This window comes from Paroedura picta, chromosome 1, assembly GCF_049243985.1.
Source record: "Paroedura picta isolate Pp20150507F chromosome 1, Ppicta_v3.0, whole genome shotgun sequence".
Lineage (NCBI taxonomy): Eukaryota > Metazoa > Chordata > Lepidosauria > Squamata > Gekkonidae > Paroedura > Paroedura picta.
This window is the reverse complement of record NC_135369.1, coordinates 119,129,217-119,153,233: the sequence shown is the minus strand read 5'-3', so window position 1 is coordinate 119,153,233 and position 24,017 is coordinate 119,129,217. Positions and strand designations below refer to the sequence as shown.

Here is a 24,017-nt window from a genome sequence, read left to right as displayed (position 1 = left end):
GGTGGACAGAGCCCCGCAGGGAGACACAGAACTCGGCGCGCGCGCCTTCTCCCCCCGCAGCCCGCCCACCAGGTGGTGAGGGGCCAACGGCGCCCGCCCTTCAGGAACGCCCGCCCCCTCCTCACAGCTGGCCGGAGTTTGTTTTCCTGGGCGCGGGTGGTTCTGGGAAAGGAGGGGGCGCCATCTTGCTCTGGGGATCTGTGTAGTTGGAAGAGGGAAAGCGGCAGTTGGCGGCCAGGGGCGCCCGTCCTTCCCCATGGGTGCGTGTCATGGCGTGCAGTGTGTGTGTGTTGCTGTCGCTTTCGCTGTCCGGCGGTGCGGGGGGGATGGGACTGGCTAGTTCCGAGTTTGCCTTCCCCGCCCGGGGGGGGGGGTCACTGCATGCAGCGGCGCAATCTTTCTTGCCCTTGCCTTCCGCCCAATTCCTCTACTTAAAAGGGGAGGGAGCTTTCGCAGCCTTCCTCCTTCGCACGTCTGTATCGCAGAGACGTGCAATAAGGAACCCGGCTGCTCTCTCCCGGAGGGGGAGGGGGGGGGTCTGCACTCGCGTAGAAAATGTATAGGTTTTCTCAGAGATGCGAGTCTTGTAAGCAGTCATTCCCACTGAAATTAGCGGGAGTCACCTTCAAGTAAACATGCACAGGGCATGGCTGCAAAGCTTAAACTAGCCAAATTTAAACGCTTTATTCTCTGCTCAGATATTCTCATATAAAACCTGTTCCAAAAAAGTGTGATCCACAGCTGTTTTGACAGGAATTTACCTGGCATGAGCTTGTTATCTATGCTTTTGGGAGGGGGGGGCGTCTTCTGGCAATGATGACTTTTCCTTGAATTGAAGAAAAAAATGTCTCAAAGTGCTACACACTCCAGGCCTGTGAGAGAAGGAAAACGTGAGAAGTCTCCTTTTATGCCTGATATCTGGTAGTGTATTTAAAGGGCAGTCTATAAGGTGTCAATCTTGCCTTTAAAGTCAGCTCATACTTTTATAAATGCCCCTCCCCCATATTTGCACCACTGTTCCCTTTTTGTTTCCCAAAGCGATTGGCATGTTGCCCCACCTTTAATGAGCAGCAGAGAGTGGAAAAATGCTTTCAAATTAAAGCTGTCCAATGCTAGTTTGTGTTTTCATATGACACCTCAATTTTGTATTTGTGGCTTTAAAAAGACTTATTTGACTTTATTTTGTGCAATTTATCACCTGATATGCACCTTTAACTTTATTTTGCTATGCTAAGAAACAGATTGAAAAGGGTTTTTGTTTTGGTAAAAATTCTAATCCGGCAACTAGTATGACTATAAGAACTGGTTCTACAAAATACAGTGCGTTGATGTCAACTCTGAGAGTATGGAAATGATGCTATTCTAACATAAGGCCATTGAGGTTATGCAACTGCAGGTGTGAAGAAGAGTTCAGTGTAGATTTTATACTGCATTACCAATATGATGAATACAAAGCTTGGTATATGTATCACATATACAAATAGCAGAGAGCTCTTTTATCAGGGCAGTTTTTCCCATTCCAACCTGTGATCCCAGCATTGGTCTTGCTCCTTCTACTTAGGGAAGCTGTTGGTCCTTTTTATGAAAGATCCCATGGAATACATTCAAATATCATTTAGTTTCTTCTCTAGCCGTCTTATTTTTAAAAGCTTTTATTTTGAGGCTACATTCTTGTACATACTACAGAGAGTAACAGTAAGGAAAAAAGTGCAGACAAGAGGGGCAAACACCCTATTACTAATTAATTATATATTTGGAATAAATCCCAATGAATTCATCTCCACTAAGGCGGCTTCTGTGTAGCTCTTGTTGCTGCTGTAAATGCAGAGATAATCACTATAGCAGTGGAACATCCACAAGTTGGTTTCCCCCATACTTTCCATGCTTCAGTCTTCCTTGACTACTACTCCCCAGCCAATTGACTAATTGCTATGGCACAACATTATAATGCTTTATTGCAACAAGTAGTTCTAGGCTTCTTTTTTAAAAGTCTCTATTTTTGTTGTGATATTGTAAAGGGAAATGTGCAAGCTGCAGCTTTCTCCTGATAGTTTTGTGATGAAACAGCTTACAGACTTAAAAAATGGAAGGTAGTAGATTGTACAATAAACTCATAATTTTATAACAATGTCAATTCACAACTTCAGGAAATTAAGTGTTCCAGCATGTATGTGGCAGGTGTATGGGTTGAGGGCTAGTTAAATAGCACCGAAGAGGGCAAGATCAGCAAACATCCATAGTTGACCATCTACATTCAAGTACAGTGAATACTGTGAAGCAGTGTGCAAATGAATGGAGCCATTCAAATGAAAAACAATAGTACTTGGAAGAGAAGAGTGCTTTACATCTGGAGATAGAGTAATAGGTGGGCAATAATTTGCTCTTTGCTTTCACCCAATTCCATTAGTGGTGTTGTTATATTTTTCCTCACTATTGAAGTACACTTCAAGGAATCAGGCAAAGATTAGTGTTGCATTTAATGTGGCAACAAAATCAAAAGTAAAAAGGATATTTGTGAAATAGCGTAAAATTATCATATAAGCATGTTATTGGTAATGGCTGAATTTTCTAGGTCAGTGGTTCTCAACCTTCCTAATGCCACGACCCTTTAACACAGTTTCTCCTATTGTGGTGACCCCCAACCATAAAATTATACAAGTGTTCTTTCACAGAAATTAAACCAAACCTGACCAGTGGTGTGAAGATCCACTGTTCATGATTGTATATAAATTGTTTTTTTTTTCAGCGTTTCTCAGTTCACTTCTGCCTCTTGTCCCACCATGCTGATCTCGCTCTTTTCTGCTGCTCCAGACAGATGAACACTGTGGATGGCCAAGCTGCTTGCCCTGCCGTGACCCCTGTGAAAGGGTCACTCGACCCCCAGATTGAGAACCACTGTTCTAGGTGAATGAAGCTGTTGTCTGCTTAGGCATAACAAGATGCAAAGTCACTTTGGGATTGGTGTAAATTTTTGCCTTTTATTATAGATACCATGACCAGCCCAGAAAAAGATCATTACAGAATGAAAAGTTACAAAAACAATGCTCTCAATCCCCAAGAGATGCGGCGACGTAGAGAAGAGGAGGGTATTCAGCTTCGGAAGCAAAAGCGAGAAGAACAGGTCTGTTTGTCAATATTACAAATAGTAACAATACTGAGAAAATAAAAAGATTATACAGCATCAACTTTTGTGATGCCCTGTTCTTACAGCCCATCAGACTTTATTTATACACTAGGGTCCAAGGTTGGGGTGGGGTGCGGTGGCCTCCCCCTCCCCCCAGGACCTGGAAAGGCTACAGGCAGCTGTTAGGGAACTCACCAGCAGCAGGAGCTCTCATGCAGCAGGGATCTGTAGCTTCCAAGCCCCAGAGGGAAATGGAAGGAGGAGGTGGTGGACAGAAGGCAACTGGCTGGCTGCTGGACAGACAAGCAAGCTGGTTGGAGGAGGAGGCACTGAGGGGAGGCACAGCTGCCCTGAGTGGGCGTTAAGCACCGAGTGGCACTTAGGCCATGATAGATGTTCCTCCTCCAAGGCCTTACCAGAAATATTAAGTGGAACAGATGAGGTGGACATTAGCTGAATAATTGCCCTGCTGGATCAGACCACAATATGTCTAGTCCAATATTCCAACTGCAACACTGGCATCCAATTGCCTTTAGAACCCGTGCTGCCATTGTTTATCTTCTTGTGTTTGACCCATGGGATCTTAATCATGTGTGTTAAGTTGAAGAGTATGGTGGAACACATACAAAAATGCAGACTTTTTACAGACTTGCCCCGGCTATCCTCTTCCAAAAAATATGTGATTTATAGGTATTGGTAAACACTGACTACTTCGTGGGAAAGTTGTCATCCGAAACAGATCTCCTCAAGTCTGCATGGTGGGGCTTATTCTTAGGAAAGTGTTCTTAGGATTGCCCTGTTTCTTATATATGTACAAAATACTGTTAGTTTATTTATTATTTATTTTATTTATATAATGCCCTCACCTGAGGCTCAGGGTGGTTTACATAAAAACAGGGAACAATACAGATAATTCAGTAGTTGGAGGATGGGCCAAATGTGGGACCTCCCTGGTGTTACTGTGAGGACCTTGTCTGCTGCAATCTGTACCAGCTGTAGTTTCTGGACCAAGGTTAAGGGCAGGCCTGCATACAGCGAGTTGCAGAAGTCCAGCCTCCAGCCTATAGATGACTGTCATGTGGATCACTGTGGCTAGGTGTTGTGGGGCCAAGTAGGGTGCTAGTAGTTTGGCTTGGCAAGGGTGATAAAATGCCAGCCATGCTACTTTCATGACCTGAGCCTCCATTCAGAGGAAGGCATTGAGAATCACACCCAGGTTCTTGGCAGAGTGAGCCACTGTTAGCTGACCTCTATCCAGGTTAGGTAGGCACGCTTCCTCACATGGACACTTCCTGCCCAGCCACATGACCTCTGTCTTTGAAGATTTAAGCTTCAGATGACTCTGCTTGAGCCACCTCATCACTTCTTCCAGGCAGCTGCCTAATGCTTCTGGGAGAGGATCAAGGTGGCCATCCATCAGGAGGAAGAGCTGGGTGTCATCAGTATATTGGTGACAACCCAGGCCAAACTTCTTCATCAGTTGAGCAAGAGGGTGCATAAAGATATTGAATAGGATTGGAGACAGAAATGCTCCCTGAGGGACTCCACATGCAAGCTGGTGGTGGCTTGATGAACTCTCTCCTATTGCTACCCTCTGTCCGCGATCCCAGAGAAAGGAGATCAGCCATGGGCAGTCCCTCTGATTCTGGCATTGGTGAGGCTGTGAGCTAGAAGCTCATGGTGGACTGTGTTGAACGCTGCTGAGAGGTCTAATAACATGAACAGCGCCGACCTACCCCGGTCAAACTGGTGACGGAGTGACTAGTGCCGTTTCTACCTCATGGCCAGGCTGGAAACCTGGCTGGGATGGGTCTAAGACTGAAGTTTCTTCCAAGAATGCTGAAAGTTGGTCCACGACAGCCCTTTCAAGCATCTCCCCCAGGAGTGCTAAGTGTGAGACAGGATGATAGTTCATGTAGTTCTCCAAGCTGAAACATAGGGTGCATACAGAACAATACCTTGTAATTGTTAAGAAATCAAACTGTCTGGAAGATCATGCGCAATCTTCCAGCCTCTACCACCTCTCTGTGAAAATTGCCCTCTTTTCTTAAGTGGTATTGAGCACTGCAGATGACCATAGCCAAACTGATTTAAAGTGCAAGTGGATATGCCCCAAATTCATATAGATTATAAATTTAGTTTCACAGTGAGATTAAGAATATAATCAGCACAGTTTGACAGAGTTTATGTTACATAGAAGAAGATGATGATGAGGCTGTTCAGATTAGTTTAAAACTGAGAAACGTTATTGTGGATTTTTTAAATATGTGATGTTACTTTACAGAAATTTTAAACATAAATCACCCATTTAAAACAATGAGCCTGATGAGTTATTTTACCTTCCCTTCCAGTTATTCAAACGCAGGAATGTTTCTCTACTGGGAAATGATGAGTCAATGCAAGAAAGTCCTATTCAGGATCCTGATGTCAGCTCTACTGTGCCTGTACCTGAGGTAGGTAACTCTAGTCCTGTTATCGCGAAAAACATGTTTAAAGCAAAAGTGAATGGGACTTTGCTTTTTTTAGGAAGACGTAATTACTTGTGATATGATACAGATGGTTTTCTCAGATGACCCAGACCAACAGCTTGCAGCAACCCAGAGATTTAGAAAACTACTTTCTAAAGGTAAATCAGTGTTGTATTTTCTTGTTTTAAAAAATGGCAGCTGCTCATGTTGTTCCTACCCATTCAGATTACTTTGGGAGGGGGTGGAGATAGTATTAAATCACAGCTTGTGAAACCTTTTCATTCACTGTTTCATCACATGACTGGTTGTATAATGGCCAAATACCCAAAAGATACTTTGTGAAAGTAAAAACAAGCAAATCTGAATAGCAGTAGCTATGCGTTCACCTCTTTGTCACTGTGCCAGTAATCCATCTGGTATTGTGTGCATTTCAGATAGTCCACTAAGTTGCTGACACAGAGTGACTTAGAATCCATTGTTTTTATGAAAATTGTTTGAAAGCTGAGAAACAAAAGAGTGACTTACTATGGTGATAATTTTGATTTGCATCAATTGAGTTTAAATTACTGGAGATAAACAAAAATAACTTGAAAATTAGCATGGACAAAGTTGATAGCTAATTGTCATTTTGAGTGTAGTCTTGCACACATCAACTACATAATTCACATTCTTTGAATATGGGTGTTCTAAAGCACAAAAAGTATGTGTTGAGAGTTGATCCTAGTAAATTCCAATGCATGTTATTAAAAATCTCTGTGGAATAGTTATAATTTAAAGAAAATTAACATGCATAAAATATATGATCGTTTTGTATCTTATTCTAGGTTTGCAGGCTTTCATAAGCAGAATAACTAAATTTTTAGATAGTAAATTGGGACAAAGTTTAATTTCTGTACTTTTAATCAAAATGCCATCTTGAAAATCTGCAAAGGATGCTAATGCTGAGATTTTTGCAATATTTGAATTGACAAATGGGAAATCCCAAAGAAATCACAGGGCTAGGAGGAGCCAGACAAAGAAGCAGTTTTTTTCCTCTTGTGTATTATAATAAACTCCCCACAGTTGTTTTGTGGGTCCTCATTAGTGGATGCAGGGGGAGAGCAGTGAGCCCAAGCATTCTATGAACAGCGAGAGGCTGCTCCATTCTGTTCCCCTCGCAAATCTATTACAATTATTTGTCTTAAATCAGGAGATACACACACAAAACCAGCATAATTGGTGTGGGTTTGAAAGGGGGATTTATAGGTTTGTTCTCACACTTTGATATTGATGGCTTGTTTTTTGCTGAATCTTCCCAGAGACATTTAAAATTATAAACAGAATGCTAACTTAGTAACATTTGGGCTACTCTTATGGATTTAACTCTTATCATCTGATTTACTGAGGCTTATAAATTATATGTGTAAAAAAGATTGGTGTCAATTTTAATGGCTAAACAATCTTTACTTGGATGACAGGCTTCATTTGTTTCTCTCCATTAGCCAGACAAATCATAGTTTGTTATATTTGTACACTGCTACTTTTCAAAAGAGCTTTGAGTAGTGTTTTTGTCTCTCTGTAAACCTATGAGCTAGGTTGGTCTTAATGATGGTGGCACACCAAAGGGTACTTGGTAAGCTTTGTTGCTTATTAGGGGAATTCAGTGGCACTGAAACCTAGGGGCTTTCCACACTCCTTCAAAATCGCACAATGGTTGCCAATTGAAATCACTACAGTTTTGCCATTATGCACAACGTCGTTGACAATCTGCCACACACCTGAAACCGATCCGCAAAAAGCGCTTCCTTGTAGCGCTTTCAGGGAAATCCCCAAAAGTGGATTCACCCTCCGGAAAGCGCTACACTCCTGCAACCAATCTGCAACACTAGCGGGAAAGTTCTGTGCGTTACCATTGTTGTGGTTTCTACAAAGTCCCTCCCCCTGGCTCTCTCCTCTGATCTTCCGGCGAAGCGATCGCCATTTTTTTTCTCCGAGCAAGCGGAGATCAAATCACCGGCAAGCCTTCGTTTACCCAGTGAGGGTTCCCCGGCTGCAGTCCCTCCCCAGAGCTCTTTACAGTCACTAAGCACAAACAACAGAGAAGCCCGTTTGCTGATGTCTTTTCCCTTTATTTTTTACACTGTTTTCGGCCGAAAATCGGGCCCGTGAGGGGGGGGGGTTTCACTCAGGGGGAGCGTGGCAACGATGAAACGACAGCTCAAACACACCTGCCAGCTGGATGGGTCTCTCCGTTGCAACGGGTGTGTTAAAAAAAAAACAACCTTTCTTAAAGGGAAAGGGGCTGTTTGGGAGCATGCTAACGGCTGCCCATTGGCTGCTTGACGGCCAGGGGCGGGACGAGCTCGGCAATAGCGCTTCCTTTCTAGCGATTTTTGCTGAGACCGGAAGCTTGTGGGAAACGATGGAAACGCAACTGGATTCCACTACAAAGTCAGGTATGCATAACGACGAATTCCACTGTTTTAAATGGCGATTTTTCGTTCAGCAAACAATTTGCTACAAGGATCCCGGTGCGGAAAGCCCCCTAATATTAACCATTGTGCTATCCTGGCTCTGTTCTTTAGATTTTTCTATGCTTATCCTCTTCATATTCTCTTAAACCTTGCCCTGAGTTAAACCTGAGGTATCGTATTTTAATCCTTACAATTAAGAGAGAGCCAGTTTGGTGTAGTGGTTAGGAGTGCAGACTTCTAATCTGGCATGCCGGGTTCGATTCTGCGCTCCCCCACATGCAACCAGCTGGGTGACCTTGGGCTCGCCACGGCACTGATAAAACTGTTCTGACCGGGCAGTGATATCAGTGCTCTCTCAGCCTCACCCACCTCACAGGGTGTCTGTTGTGGGGAGAGGAATGGGAAGGCGACTGTAAGCCGCTTTGAGCCTCCTTCGGGTAGGGAAAAGCGGCATATAAGAACCAACTCTTCTTCTTCTTTTTCTTCAGAACCTAATCCTCCAATAGATGAAGTCATACAAAAACAAGGAGTTGTGCAGAGATTTGTAAAATTTCTAGAAAGGAATGATAATTGTACTCTTCAGGTGAGTCCAACATGCTGAGTTAAGATCAGAATTCAATTTTTTTCTGCTGGGACATTTCTCCCCTCCCCTGTTGGGTTTTCCTATTCCTTGAATTGTATTTATTTCTTGGTATTGATATTCTGCAGGCTGCTTAGGTAAGAGTGGATGCATACATTTTATTTATTTATTTATTTATTATATTTATATACCGCCCTCCCCGGGGGCTCAGGGCGGTTTACATAATAATATAAGAACAATACATGGAACAGTATTATAAAACATTTGAATAACCATGCAATAATAACTGATAATTGTAAACATATAACATTATAATTGTATAACCAATAAACAATGCAACGTTGCAACATACAAACAGGTCCAGAGTGTATAGGTGGTGTTCTGAGGGGGGGCAGGGAGCAGGGGCCTTTGGTCGCTGTTGGTTATATATATCTGGTCTCAACCGAATGCCTGGCGGAAGAGCTCCTCCTTGCAGGCCCTGCGGAACTGTTTAAGCTCCATCAGGGCCCTGATCTTCTCTGGGAGCTCGTTCCACCAGGTGGGGGCCAGAATAGGGAATGCTCTGGCCCTGGTTGAGACCAGGCGGACTTCTTTAGGGCCAGGGACCTTTAGCTGGTTGGTGACAGTGGAGCGTAGGGCTCTTTTGGGGGCATAGGCAGGGAGGCGATCCCTCAGGTATACTGGGCCCTGACCGTGTATGGCCTCGAAGGTAATTACCAGAACCTTTAGTCTGATCCGAATTCAACTGGCAACCATTGCAGTTGATGGAGAATGGGCCAGATTTGGGACCTCCACGGTGTTGCAGTGAGGATCCTGGCCGCTGCATTTTGAACCAGCTGTAGTTTCTGGGTCAAGACTAAGGGCAGGCCTGCGTAGAGCGAGTTACAAAAGTCTAGCCTAGAGGTGACCGTCGCATGGATCACTGTGGCTAGGTGTTCCGGGGCCAGGTAGGGCGCTAGTAGCTTGGCTTGGCGGAGATGGTAGAATGCCAGCCATGCTACCTTTGTGATCTGGGCTTTCATTGTGAGGGAAGTGTCCAGAATCACGCCTAGGTTCCTGGCGGAGTGAGCCATAGAGAGCTGCACACCATCCAGGGCAGGCAGGCGTGCTTCCTCACATGGGCCCTTCCTACCCAGCCACAGGACCTCCATCCTTGAAGGATTGAGCTTCAGACAACTCTGCTTGAGCCATCTCGTCACTGCTTCTAGGCAGCTGGCTAATGCTTCTGGGGGAGAGTCAGGGCGGCCATCCATCAGGAGGAGGAGCTGGGTGTCATCTGCATATTGATGGCAACCCAGTCCAAACTTCCGTACCAGTTGTGCAAGAGGGCGCGTAAAGATGTTGAATCAACAAGGCTTGTGAAGCAGGTTATGCTGAAATATGGTGACTGCCCCAGAATTGCTTTTAACATGTGTTTTCCTGGTCTGCATTCAACACTCTATTCTTCTGTTACATATACATTTTAACGAACCAGTTTTGCTTTGTTTCTTTATAAGAAAAGAAATAGGTAATGCAATTGTATTTTGATACGGAAAAGAAAACCTGGACGGTAGTATTTGAAATTTGCATTGCAAAAATGTTTTGTTTGATAGTTATTCTCCTTACTTCTAGTTTGAAGCTGCCTGGGCTCTTACAAATATAGCATCTGGAACATTCCTCCACACCAAAGTAGTAATTGAAACTGGAGCTGTGCCAATTTTTATTAAATTGTTGAATTCTGAACATGAAGATGTCCAGGAGCAGGTAACTTTATTGTGAATTTTTGTCATGAATGTCAAGTGAATGAATGCTGAGCTAAAGTGCTGAGCTCTAAAGAATTTTGGGAATAAAGATCAGTTGCATCTTCTAGCAACTATTGGCATTATATTAATTTTTTTAGTTATACATTTATTTGAGCAATAACTACAGTGAATTGTATATTACAATGATCTGCCCTGCCCTTCTTTACAAAATACAGTTTTCTTGGCAGGAGTGAATACTGGCATATTCATTCCTTCAGTGGTTGCCGCATTGTTATAAGTGAACTCTACTGGATGATTGCATTTAAGGGGAGGTGTATTTTAGTGTTGGGATTTTCCTGCCTGATCCCTTGAATCCCATTATCACATCAGTTTCTAGGAATGGGCTGCTGATATTTCCATCGTTCCAACTAGTGAAACTAGTTTGTATAACAGTCCATTTTATACATATTTTATTTATATATAAGATACAGACTTTTACATAAAAACAGCACTGCTTGTATAAATATTAATTGAAACCTTTGTTCCTAAGGCAGTGTGGGCTCTTGGTAATATTGCTGGAGACAATGCAGAATGTAGAGATTATGTGTTAAGCTGTGGAATACTTCCCCCACTTTTACAGTAAGTACTGGACAGTTCAGTTCTGTGGATGTAGACTTGTTAATTGGTATCTTAATAACTTGATTATGAGCTTACAAATAGGGCACGCACAGAGACTTGTGAGGGGTATCCCATTTTCCCTTCTCTCTCTCTCTCTCTCTCTCTCATATGCACCAACCAGACTACCTTTATCTGCCACAGCCTCTGTTCCCCTCTTTTCCACTCCAGTGATTCCTACCAGGAAAATTATGGCTCGGTTCTGTGGTTGGCAATCCTCAAGGACTTGCAAGGGCACTTCACTTGCATTTCCTTGTACAACTCCTCACAATAACAAAATGATGTAGGCTAGGCTGAAAATGTGTACCTAATCCAAAGTCATCCAGTGACCTGCCATAGCTGAGTAAGGAATTCAAGCTTGAGTCTCCCACATCCGTTCATGGGGTAGCTGTTGTTGGAACAGTAGGAAGTAACCAGTGTAGGATGAATCATGGAAGTCTTGTATCTAATTAACAAAGTGTTTCTGCTGGGCCTTGCCCAAATGAGTCCTCTTTCAGGGGCTAAAACAGCCCTTCCTGTCCCTCTGCCTTTTCCTGACAGGAACCAAGGCTGGAATACTGTTGTAGTTGCCGAGCAATGGCCACTAAAAGAATCTGTTTCTTAAGGATGCAGGTGCTCCTTTTATCATTGGGTGTTTTTTTAAAACCGCCCAGGATTTTTTAAATTTCAGATGTTTCCTGGGAGTTGTCTCAGGTTTGTAGAAACACCAGTCTTGCCTGTCAATGGCCCCAGTCTCTGAATATAAGTATCAACTAATATGGCTACATGGAAAATTAGCTATATTAATGATGCAAGTCATGTGCTAGCGTTTTGGCTCAAACAACTCTTTAATTTTAGCATGCTGATTATTTTGAAAATAAATGGAAGTTCTGTATTTATATGTAGAATGAGAGTAGTATTTGGCAAGTTAGTAATTTTTACATGGAAGTTGTGTCTGTCTTTCATAAATCAGGAGAGTGTACCTGTTTTCAGCTAATTTTTATCTTTCTTGACAGACTACTAACATACTCTAACAGACTCACGACAACTAGGAATGCAGTCTGGGCCCTTTCCAATCTCTGCAGAGGCAAAAATCCACCTCCAGATTTCAGTAAGGTAGGAATCACATTACAAACATTGAAGTTGTAACAATTCTTAGTATTATTAATTGCTTTGAAATTACACGAGTTCCTGTACAAAGACAAAATCTTTTTGGAGTTTTAATTCTTGCTTGAATTGTCAGAATGCTTCCAAGCTATCTTCAAGTAGACTCTTTGCCATGGAAGGAAACTTGTTATATGGTATTAACTTTTGAACAATCACATTTCCAAACCAGAGATACCATTGACATAATTGACATAACATGTCTTATGATTTTGCATAGCTCTTGAACAGTTAATGCAAAGGCCCCCAACAGCCGTATCATGAGCTCCACCTCCTGAAAATACCTGCAAATCTAGTGTTTGGCCCACTGCTTCTGGTATGAATTAGAGATGATCTATATAATGCATTTGTAGTTTGTTATGTATTACTTAAAATATGGCTAAGCAGATTTAAAGTCCCAATACTTCCTTAATTCTAGAGGGATCACTGTGTTTATTTGCTGCAGTCTAAATGAGAGTCTTTTGGCATCTTATATTAAACTAATGAAGCCTGAGGTTGCTTTGTTGGATGCCTCATTAAGGTGCCACAAGGCGCAGCATTTTAATTATTCCAGAAGATCATGATAAATTAGCACAAATATCAAGGACATATTTTTAGTTCTTTAGAAAAGATCTTCTATTAAATGTGTTCAGAACATAGAAATATGTAAAAAGGAAATGCCTATTTTTTTTCTCTAATTCTTAAGGTTCGACCTTGCTTAGGTGTTCTGTCAAGACTGTTGTTTAGCAGTGATCCAGATGTATTAGCAGATGCTTGCTGGGCCCTCTCTTACCTTTCAGATGGGCCTAATGATAAAATCCAAGCAGTTATTGATTCTGGAGTCTGCCGAAGATTAGTTGAACTTCTGATGTGAGTCCTTTTAATCAAATCCTTGTTGTTTTTGTGGCTTTATGGTGGGCTGTTATTTCCAGCATGTAAAAATTAGTCTATCTGCATCTAGCCACTTTACAGCTGATGTCTCCTATCCCTGAGATCCTTATGATTTCCCCCCTTACTGCCCACTGTATTTGTGTCAATGATCAGAAGTCCATGACTGACATTATCATGTTTTAACCAGTATTTGACATCACAAGAATTAAACAGTAAAGAGAGAGCTTGTACCTGGCAACACTACCATCTGTTAGCCTGCAGTATTCATGTCATAATATTTTAAAAATCCAGGATCCAGGTAATGGAAATGAATCTTCTGTTCTGGTCTGTGATTATGAGACCTGAGTGATGTGATATGACCAGACAGATTAATGAACATTATGCCTTGAAGATTACATTAAGAATATCTAATTTGTGCAGTAAAAAAGTTAATTGAATTTTCTTTCATTATTACCACTGCCAGTTACACTAAAGATTGAGATTGCTAGTTGAAATGGTATTTCTCCCCCCCCCCCCCAAAAAAAAAGCACGGGTTTAGGATATGAGCACCTTTTTAAAATATGGCACAACAAAAAAGCCTTAATCTTTTCCACTATTTTGCTTTGCCTTGCTAAAAGAGGTCTTGTGGGCCAATTGAAATGGAGACCTTTTCAGTCAACTCTTACAGCCAGTAAGAGCTTCATTTCAGAGGACAGCAGCCTTCTGTAGATAGCAGCTGACCTCAAATCCCCACAATATTTTTTCAGAGATAACATGGAATTCTGCAGGGCAACTATAAAGGCCTATACCCTTCTTGCAATCAACACAGAAATGAAGTAGTGGTCACTGACTTTTGTTAGTATCTGACATGAGGCATTCCAAGTATGAAAACTGGAAAGGCTGCAGTTCATGTATTGCTTTAATCAGAAATGCTAGGAGGTCTTAGGAAAGCCACTGTTCTCTCAGTACCTGCCCATTGGCCTTATGTAAATTGTAACGTTCTGTCATTTTACAATATAATGTAGTGTGTGAGGCATTTTAAATGCTTGAAAGACATACATATTCATGTAATTATGTAAACATGCAAGCTTTCCCTTCATAGAATCAGAATCATAGAGTTGGAAGGTATCTCCAGGGTCATCTAGTCCAACCCCTTGCAGAATTCAGGAAATTCACAACTATCTATCCACCCACAGTGACTCCAATCCATGTCCAAATGATGCCCCCCCCCCCAAAAAAAAACAGAATCCCTAGACAGTTTGTCTGGAGGAAATTTGCCTCCTGACCCCAAAGTGGAGATCAGTATTTCCCTGGGCATGCAAGAAAGGGCCACAAGACCAAGCTCAGACACACTTCCTTCTGCCTACCTACTTACAATTAGCATTTTTGTCAGATGGCTATTTAGCCTCTGCTTAAAAACTTCCAAAGGAGAACCCACCACCTCCCGAGGAAGCCTGTTCCATTGAGGAACTACTGTAACTGTTAGTAAGTTCTTCTGGATGTTAAACTGAAAATTCTTTTGAATTAATTTCATCCCATTGGTTCTAGGACAACTCTCTGGGATATCTGAAAACAACTCTGCTCCATCTTCTATATCAGTAGTCCCCAACCTTTCTAAGGCTGGGGACTGGCAGGGCATCGGACCGCGCCCGATTTCGGCCGCGCACGGCGCATTCGCGCATGCGCGGCCCACGCGGGTGCGGCCCACAGGCGCGGCCCGATGCGCGGGCATGGCCCGCCCTGATTCCCTCTCCCCGCTCTCCTGCAGTAAGAAGCTTCCCGGGCCGCAAGCTTGCGGCCTGGGAAGTTTTTTACTGCAGGGGGGGGCGGGGAGAGGGAGCTGCGACCCGGCGCCATGGCCTTCGCGGCCCGGCACCGGGCTGCGGCCCGCAGGTTGGGGACCACTGTTCTATATGACAGCCCTTCAAATATTTGGAGATAGCTGTCATATCATCTCTTAGACCAAGTTAATCCCCTTACCCCTTACTCTTAAAATCTATATGTTTGGTAATGTTAACTGGTTTTATTTTTTCCAGGCACAATGACTATAAGGTGGTGTCTCCTGCATTAAGAGCAGTGGGAAACATCGTAACTGGTGATGACATTCAGACACAAGTAAGCAGACGTTATTAGGTTCAAGGAGCACATCTCGCTTTGCTTTTTTACAGTTGTGAGATAACATCAGCATAGTTCATCACTCAATTGCATCTTCAAATTATCATGTTAGGATACTGTTGCCTCTGAATTGGGTCTAGTGTTCACATTGTCCAGGTTTCAGTTTAGGTGAGGATTAATATTTCCTATTCATCACACTTGAGAACTGGAATTTCTAAAAGAGTGGTTCCACCCCCCCCCCCATCCCCAGCAACAAAAAATGTTTCACAGATAGTGAGTTTTCAGCAAGTGCTTCCATGACAGAATTTATGCTCACCTAAGTGATAAGTGATGTAACATCTTCAGATATTTCATTATGTCATCCCTCAAAACTGGAAACCTAGATAATATTGTTTCCTTGGTTAATGACACCGTTGTTTTCTCCCAAGTCTTCATTTTTTATTGGAATCTGATAGAAAATGATTTTAATCAAAGGGGAGTAGTGCTATAAAAAAACATTTTTAAAACTTAATTTAAGTTAATGTTTTATATGATTGTTTTTATGTAAATTTGTAGTGGTTAATTAAAAAAAAACTGTTGTTACCCATCCTGAACTGTCCAGGAATATAAAATAAAAAATAAAAATGGGATAAAAACATATTCCTGCACACATAATGAAAGCAGTGTGATGGTATCTATATACATTATTGACAGGGTAAACTATACTTCTGAAAAGTGTGGCTATTTTAGCTATCTGGATTGTCTTTGTCTTACGTTGTTTAGGCAGAACTTTTCATCTTTCAAATTATTTTAGGTAATTCTAAATTGCTCTGCATTACCCTGTCTCTTACATTTGCTGAGTAGTCCCAAGGAATCTATTCGGAAGGAAGCATGCTGGACAGTTTCTAATATTACTGCGGGAAACAGAGCTCAGATCCAGGTATTGTATACAATATTCAGTATATACTTTTCCTGCCTCTATAATGAACACATGAAGCTGCCTTATACTGAATCAGACCCCTGGTCCGACAGAGTCAGTACTGTACTCAGACCAGCAGTGGTTCAACAGGGTCTCTGGCTGAAGTCTCTCACATCACTTTCTACCTGACCTAAATGGTGTTGCTGGGGATTGAGCCTGAGACCTTCTTCATGCCAGTGAACCACAGCTCCATCAGCTATTGCGCAGCATTGATTTTCCCTCACCTTTTTTTGGGGTGGTATTCAAAATCTGAATCATTGGCCAGCATCAAAAAGGGAAAATTGCAATTCTGATTAATCTGGGAGTTCCCCCTTCTTTCTGTTTTGCTGTATCTGAACCTGTTGTTGATTGACTATTGCCCATTTGAAATTAAAGTAATCTTTTAATTACTTCGTTAGAGGTAGCTGCAAGGATAAGTTGATGTCTCCTTCTACTGGCCTCTTTTGTTCAAAGTCTGCCCTTTGACTTGCCACTGGCCATCACCTGCTGTCATATCACATTTTTCCTAGGCTGTCATAGATGCAAATATATTTCCAGTACTGATTGAAATTCTTCAGAAAGCTGAATTTCGTACAATCAAGGAAGCAGCCTGGGCCATCACTAATGCAACATCAGGAGGGACTCCTGAACAGATTAGGTAATTGATGTCATGAATATTTTCCCCCTGTTTGTAGACCATGTAAAATCTTATAGGTATTGTTAGGCCTTTCTGTACTGTCAGACTTTAGGTTGTGATGCTTATGAGATCAGCATGTGCACCATGATTTCTGAAGTCTTTAAAAATCATTTGTAGTTTGGCACAAGAAGGAAGTAGGAATTCCTCCTCTCCCTGAAAAAAAGAATCACATCAGCTTGTTGAATGGGCTATGGTTCTTGCTTATATAAATGAAGAAAGACCACAGAAATGTAATTTAAGTTTCACTGATTTTCTCTAATCACAGAACTTTATCTTCTTTTTAAATATTTATCACCTTTTAATGCTATTTTTCACCTTTGGAAATTTAAAGATTTATTCACTCTTATTGGTTTTGTTCAATTATTATTGCCTGAATAACATTTGAAGATAGAAATCCAGTATTTTACAAAAAATAGGCAGTTTGCATAGTTTAATTTTCGAATATGAAGAATATCTCATGTTTGAATTCATTGGATCTGCTGTAATATTTGCTTTTGGATTTCTCAGAATAAAGATTACTGGATTTTATTGTAAGGACTTGGCTGAAATGCCACTTCTGACCTCACAGCCTTGTTTGAAGGCTACAGATAGGGAAGAAATGTTCCCTCATGGTACAGTGGGGAGGGATCTGTGTTGCCTCGTTATCCAGACATTGTTGCCCAGTCTTCAGGCAGTGCAAAGGCAGCAGTGAAATCACTGTAGAATAGCCCAGTGGGGAGATTCAACCATTTGTCTAGGCATATTATGGTCCTTTGTGTAGTGTCACACAAAGAAGTAGTGTCATTGCTAGAAGAGAAGGGAATGCATCCTCCCATTATTTAGTCAGTGCATTTAGATAGTCAGTCTGGCATATAACATGGCACCATCTTGCTCCAATGCCTCTTAGACTTGGATTGTATAGTGTACGAGAAGAGGAAATAGCATTGAGGATAGAGTGACTGAGAATACCTACCGAGACTGAAAAGGAGGACAGGGGTTGATCACTTCTGCCTCTCTCTTATCTTCATGGGTGACGATTTGTCCAGCTCTTTTATGACGGGATTTTATGGTAACAAGAGACGGGAATATAATATTAATTTTCTTCTACTTGTATGATCCTCTGGGCTATATTAACATATTCCTGTTGTCAGATTACTAGAAATTGCATCTGAAGGACAGAAAAGCACACAAAGTTTCCACAGCAAAGATGTGGAAACTAAACAAAAATAAGCATTGTTAGGGCCAGGTCTGTTCAGTACTTGCCATACCATTCATATTAAAGAGATGCGTATGTAGGTCTGATAAAAATATAGCTACATTATATGTTACTGAAGTATACAAGTGATACATATCATGTGCTTAACAGCATTCCCAAATGTGTCCTTAATGCTGCCTCTGAAAGTATATTAAAAGAACAGAGCCATCCTCAGGACACTTTCCTGGGTGTAAACTATATTGAAAAGATTCTGCACAAACCAGTTTAGGATTGCTGTCTAAATCTGTCCCCCCTCCTTAAAAAAAAATCTGTTATCTTCTGCCAAAGCTACTTGGTAGCATTAGGTTGTACCAAACCTCTTTGTGATCTTCTGACTGTGATGGATTCTAAAATCGTCCAGGTGGCATTGAATGGACTTGAAAATATACTACGACACGGAGAACAAGAATCTAAGCAAAGTGGCATTGGCGTTAACCCTTACTGTGCCCGTATAGAAGAGGCATATGGTAAGAAAATTGTGCTCATATAGTTATTTATGGTGCTTTCAACATGCCTTTGTCTAAGAGGACTGAAAGTGGGTTACAATGTTGTTTAGACCAGTGGTCCCGAACCCCTGGGCCGGGGACCGGGACCGGTCCGTAGATCAGTCAGTATCGGGCCGCAGCTCCTCCTCGTACTCCTCCCCGGCTGCTGCCTTGGGGGCTGCCCTGCCACTCTGCCGCCAGCTCACTTTTGGTGCTCTCCAGCGGCCGTCATGTCTGGGGCTCCTCCTTGGCGTGGCACTATGCAGCTGCTGCTGGCAGTGCCCCCCCAGCTGGCAGTGGGAAGTTAGAGGCGCTGGTGGGAAAGCTAGTGGAGCAGGGGCTCAGGTGGCAGTGGCGATGTCCCTTGGCAAAAGACTACCCCCCCCCCCCCCGGGCCTCAGTGAAATTGTCAAGCGTTGACCGGTCCCCAGTGATAAAAAGGTTGGTTTAGACCCCTAAAAGAAGAGCTAAAGGTATCCCCTGTGCAAGCACTGAGTCATGTCTGACCCTTGGGGTGATGCCCTCTAGCATTTTCTTGGCAGACTCAATACAGGGCGGTTTTGCCATTTCCTTACCCAGTCATTGCTGTTTTACCCCCCAGAAAGCTGGGTACTCATTTTACCAACCTTGGAAGGGTGGAAGGCTGAGTCAACATTGAGCCGGCTGCTGGGATTGAACTCCCAGCCTCATGGTCAGAGCTTCAGACAGCATGTCGGCTGCCTTACCACCCTGCGCCACAAGAGGCTCTTAAAAGAAGAGCTATAACAGTTCTAATATATCTTGCCTAGCCTTCAAACCTCTCCAAAAGAAAACCAGTAACCGGGGGGGGGGGGGGCTTATTAACATCCCTAGGATGACCTTTCCATTAAGGATGTATCATCTGTTCTGGAAGGGATTGCACTCCCCTTGAAGGAACAGGTTCATAGTGTGGGGGTGGCCTTTCCTGGGCAGAAATGTCCTGGCCACTATGACTGTGTTCTGTGATTATATCTAGATTAGATTAATGCAATGTGATCTGCATGGGGACTCCCCTTGAAAACTGTTCAGAAATGTTAGTTGGTACAAAATGTTGCAGCCAGAATATTGACTGGAGTTGTCTATTGGGATCATATCATTGCAGTCTTGGCTCTCCTGTTTCCAAGATCCTGCTGTTAAACATTCAAAGCTATATAGTTTGGGACCAACATACCTGAAGGATAGCCTGCTTCGTTATAAACCTATCCATCAAATAGGGACAGTGCAATACCCTCCTTATCTTTTTGCCATTATTACATGAATAAGTATGGTTTGTTTTTGTTCTTCCAAGCACAAAACTATGGTTTGCTGCAACAACTCAACAAATACATAATTATGCATTCAGCACATTAATGTTGCAAATATAATTTTACTAAATATTTAACCATATCCTGCTTTTAATTCTTAGTTTTTTTTCTCTTCATGAAAACCAGTGGAAATGAGCCATTAAACTTTAGACTGTCTTCTTCTTTTTGCTTGGTAGAGAATCCATAGTAGATGTTTATGAGGAGTAGAAAATACATTTACATTTACGTCTTTACATTTCTCATAATGTCTAACTAAACTCAGTTGTAACATTTGTAGTAATTGAATAAAGCATTTGAACCATTTGATAGCAGAGCCATGTTTGCAATATGGAATTTTACTCAATGGATTATAAGATGGTCATTTAGTATGTATTAACAATACCAGTGTGTGTTAATACTGCTTATTATTGGGGGGGGGGGAAACTATGGTAACAGTCTGTAGAACTGAAACAATTTGTGTGATCTCTTAAATTCAGGACTAGATAAAATTGAAGTTCTTCAGAGTCATGAAAACCAGGAGATCTACCAAAAAGCCTTTGATCTTATTGAACATTATTTTGGTGTAGAAGAGGAGGATGCCAATATTGTTCCACAAGTGGATGAAAACGAGCAGCAGTTTTTGTTTCAGCAGCAGGAAGCTCCAATGGAGGGATTTCAGTTGTAACTGTTAAAATAAATACTAGTTCTATAGCTCCACATTTAGACTTCTGCTTGATGGCCGGTGCCAAGGAAGATGAGGATGTTCTGCTGAAGACAGATACAGAACCAGCTTGTGCTCTTGAGTCTTCTGTCAGATGCAACGTTTTGTGCATTCTTTATACTTGTGCGTGACTCCATGGTCATAGTCCAGATAACACTAAACACAACTTTTTAAAATTGCAGAGCTTGAATAATGTTCTCATTAGCTACTACTGCAGAGTTTAGTTACTAGAACTGTATAATTATGCATAAACAGCTCTTGACATTTTGAATTTTGGCTGTAGGGTTTGGGTGCCCAGTCTCTACTGAATCTACCTCTTTACTCTGGAGCATAAAAGATGCTTCAGGACTAAAGTGAGACATATATATATATATGACATGTATATGAGCTCGTAGCAAAAGCTATTAGAATGTGAAAAAGTATTTATTTAAATAGTGAAAATATAGTTTTATGTGTGATACTTTGCGATAAACTGGTGGAATATATTTATATTTGAAAACATAACATGTACTGGGGCACATTGCTGATTATGACATAGCATTGAAATATAGCAAAAACAAATTTCCCTGCTGGGTAAAAAAATGTACCTAGCTTTCATGCGTGCTATGTAGGCTCTGCAGCCTAGCTGTGTAATAAAAGTTCCCTCTTCCTCAGTTTGTTCTGCAGTGGGTATTGCAATTAAGGCTGCTGAGGTTTCAACCAGTCACTGTAGCTCTACCTTAAAACAGCAAGTTGTGCAGACATGAGTAAGCAAGTCATGTTTCCTCTGTGTGTGTGTGTGAGAACCTGGTACCTGCTCAGCTGGCTTCCATTAAAGGAAGACCATTTAAAGAACAATTGGCAACTTTAGATACAAGTTGGAGAGATCTTATTCCTTTAAACTTGTTTTTGTAATGTTGCTGGATTCTTGTGAGGGCAAGGGAAGGGTTTCTACAGTTTTAAATACAAGGTTCCATGTTTAACCTATATGTTACCAAAGTGTTCAGAACTGCAATATTCTTTTTTTTTCTTGAAATGCTGATGACATGCTTTATTTGTACAAAGTCAATATATTGTAATTGACCCAGTACACTAATATGTAGGGGGGGATGACAGCAGGGAAGTAAAGTTATTTTGGTTTTAACCATATGTTTTAAACTGGGCATTTAAAGTGTTCCCTGCTATAACTTTACAGTAGTGCTAAGACAGAACATTTTTTTGCAGTAAATTGAAGAAAGAAACTTTGGTTTTGCTGTAAACAGAGTAGGTGCTTGAACACAAAAATATTTTTGACAATGTACACCAAATGTCTAATGCCAAGCATTTTATACAAAATTACTACAATGAAGACTTGAGGCCATTCTATTGAAGAGTTTCAATCTCTGGCTTCTTTTTCTTGCTAGGAGTTAATTCTCCAAATCAGAACTCTGATTTGGCAGACTAGCAATCACTTGATCTTTGTGAGATTTTTAAAAAAATGTTCTGTAAAATATTTGCAATTAGTTGTATAATGCTAAACAAAAGGCAAGCAAAAAAAAGTCTAACATCAACTGGATATGGAGCTTTCTTCCGGTGCAAAGACCTTGTGCTAGCAGAGCAGGACCTTTGGGTCTCTGGTTTCTACAGAGATCCAATACTGGTCTCTGAGCCCTGTGCAAGACCCTGCCTAAGCAGCTGCAGCCGGCAACTTCCCTGCATAGCTGTTCAGAGAAAGCATTCTGATCACAATATCTTCCTTTAGCAGGAGATCAATAGTTATAACTAAATGAGATGCTCTTCAGTGATGAAGCTGCCTTATACTGGGTAAGAAGACTCTTCACCCCTTTGAGGTCAGCATTGTCTACTTTGACTGGCAGTACTTAGGGGAAAATCATTCAAACCACCTCCAACTTGATCCTTTTAGCCAGAGATTCTGGGGATTGAATCTAGGAGTTCCTGGATGCTGAGCAAATGCTGTAGCACCATGCCGCAGCCCCTGGGGCAGAATCAGAGTGTCCAAATGTCATGTGCTTCCTACTCCCTGAATACTTATTTGAGTCTGAGAAGCTTCTGCTCTCCATCCTATATCATGGAAATAGCCGGTGTAGAAGCAGATACATAACTTTGTGCTGTGCATGTGGGACTCTGGATTGTGATCACAATTGTCTCGGAGGCTGTGTGCCAGCTCCATCCAGGATTGTGCTGTTTAAGAAGCTGTTATAAGGTTAATAGTCATCTGTAAATTACACATAAACAGTGGTAGCTGAAGAAAACAGCCTTGAATACTTTGATGGAAATCAAGAGTCTCATAAGAGAAATGAGTGCATAGGGGAGTACTGTTACCCTGAACTCTGTATCTTTGAAGTGACAACTTCCTTAATATTTGTGAATCCATTCCTTTAAGTTTAATATTTGTATCCTGACATTCATTTAAAGGCAAGTTAGAGAAAAACATGAAATATGATCAGAATTCTAATCTATTAAAAATCCATATTGACAGGATATACTATTCTAGAAAATTGCCAGTTGTGCCTGTTCTTAATTTGCATACCTAATAGATACTACCACCTAAATCATCAGACTCTATAAATCTGTTATTTCCGATAAGAGAGAATGCTTTTTTAAAAACCTTCAAAGGATGTTCTAGTGTTACAGATTAGGATATTCTATTTGGTGAAAATTAATGTTGACATGTTCAATTTTTTACAAATATGACTACATAGCGAATTTTGTTCTTTTACTTATAAGACTGAAAAGCCTTGTATAATCAGAACTACAGATGTAGCCTGCAGGCAGAACAGGTAAGAATGACACCTGCACTCTGTACTGTCCCTAGAATAATGATTCTAATTTGAAATGTTTAAAAAGTTTTTCAGAAAACGTAACTAGTTCAGTGTTGGTGGTTGAAATAAAATTTCACAGAATTGCTTGAATTTGGATTATGATTATTTAATCTATAATCTATGCAATCATGCCAGGTATGTTCTGCAAGATATTTCAGATATAAAGCCCTCTAGTTTTCTACTAAATATTTTTCCCAATTCTGAACTTCATTTTTGAAAATTCCTTTTATGGCTTGCTTTATAAAGTAGTGCAAAGAAGTTTCATTCAAATAGGTTTACAGTTAGAAAATTTTGTAGATCAGTCTCTTGAAAAAAATGTCCCTTTTAACTGGAATAATAGGCTTGAACCTTATAATTTACCATTTGTTATTTTGGTCCTGTTTCTCCACTAATTCCTTTAGAAAATAAAATGAAGATTATGGAAGTACTTCAAAGATTATGGAGATCTCACAAGGAGTGTTTACATTTACTCTTGTTACTGTGTTCTAAAATGGTTATCTGTAACAATACTACATCTTTAAAAGCAAACTGGAAACTAACTGAATACACAAATTTGAACAGTATGCAATATTATGGAATGTTATAAATACAACATTAAAACTAATAAATGTATTTTACAGTGGCAGTATGTGTCCTCTGAATTGAGTGTTGGCACAGTTTATTTGAAACTATAACTTTTGAGACTATTGTATAAACCTAGACAGAACAGTTGA

General features: G+C 41.2%; 1 protein-coding gene across 3 annotated transcripts; it reads left to right on the top strand.

Moving 5' to 3' along the window:
* The first annotated feature begins 95 nt into the window (after window positions 1-95).
* Window positions 96-23,929, top strand: KPNA5 (karyopherin subunit alpha 5). Of its 3 annotated transcripts, none has more exons than XM_077301231.1 (15): window positions 117-260; window positions 2,747-2,904; window positions 2,988-3,121; window positions 5,476-5,577; window positions 5,651-5,750; window positions 8,534-8,628; window positions 10,237-10,368; window positions 10,897-10,985; window positions 12,017-12,116; window positions 12,850-13,013; window positions 15,050-15,128; window positions 15,922-16,047; window positions 16,596-16,723; window positions 18,285-18,463; window positions 20,280-23,929. In XM_077301231.1, the coding sequence occupies exons 3-15, from the start codon at window positions 2,993-2,995 to the stop codon at window positions 20,465-20,467; spliced, it is 1,611 nt and encodes a 536-aa protein (XP_077157346.1). In that variant the 5' UTR covers window positions 117-260; window positions 2,747-2,904; window positions 2,988-2,992; the 3' UTR covers window positions 20,468-23,929. The 3 variants fall into 3 exon arrangements, with proteins under 3 accessions (XP_077157338.1, XP_077157346.1, XP_077157356.1); XM_077301241.1 differs by having other exon boundaries at window positions 170-260; window positions 2,812-2,904; XM_077301223.1 differs by lacking the exon at window positions 2,747-2,904 and having other exon boundaries at window positions 96-260.
* Window positions 23,930-24,017: the final 88 nt, after the last annotated feature.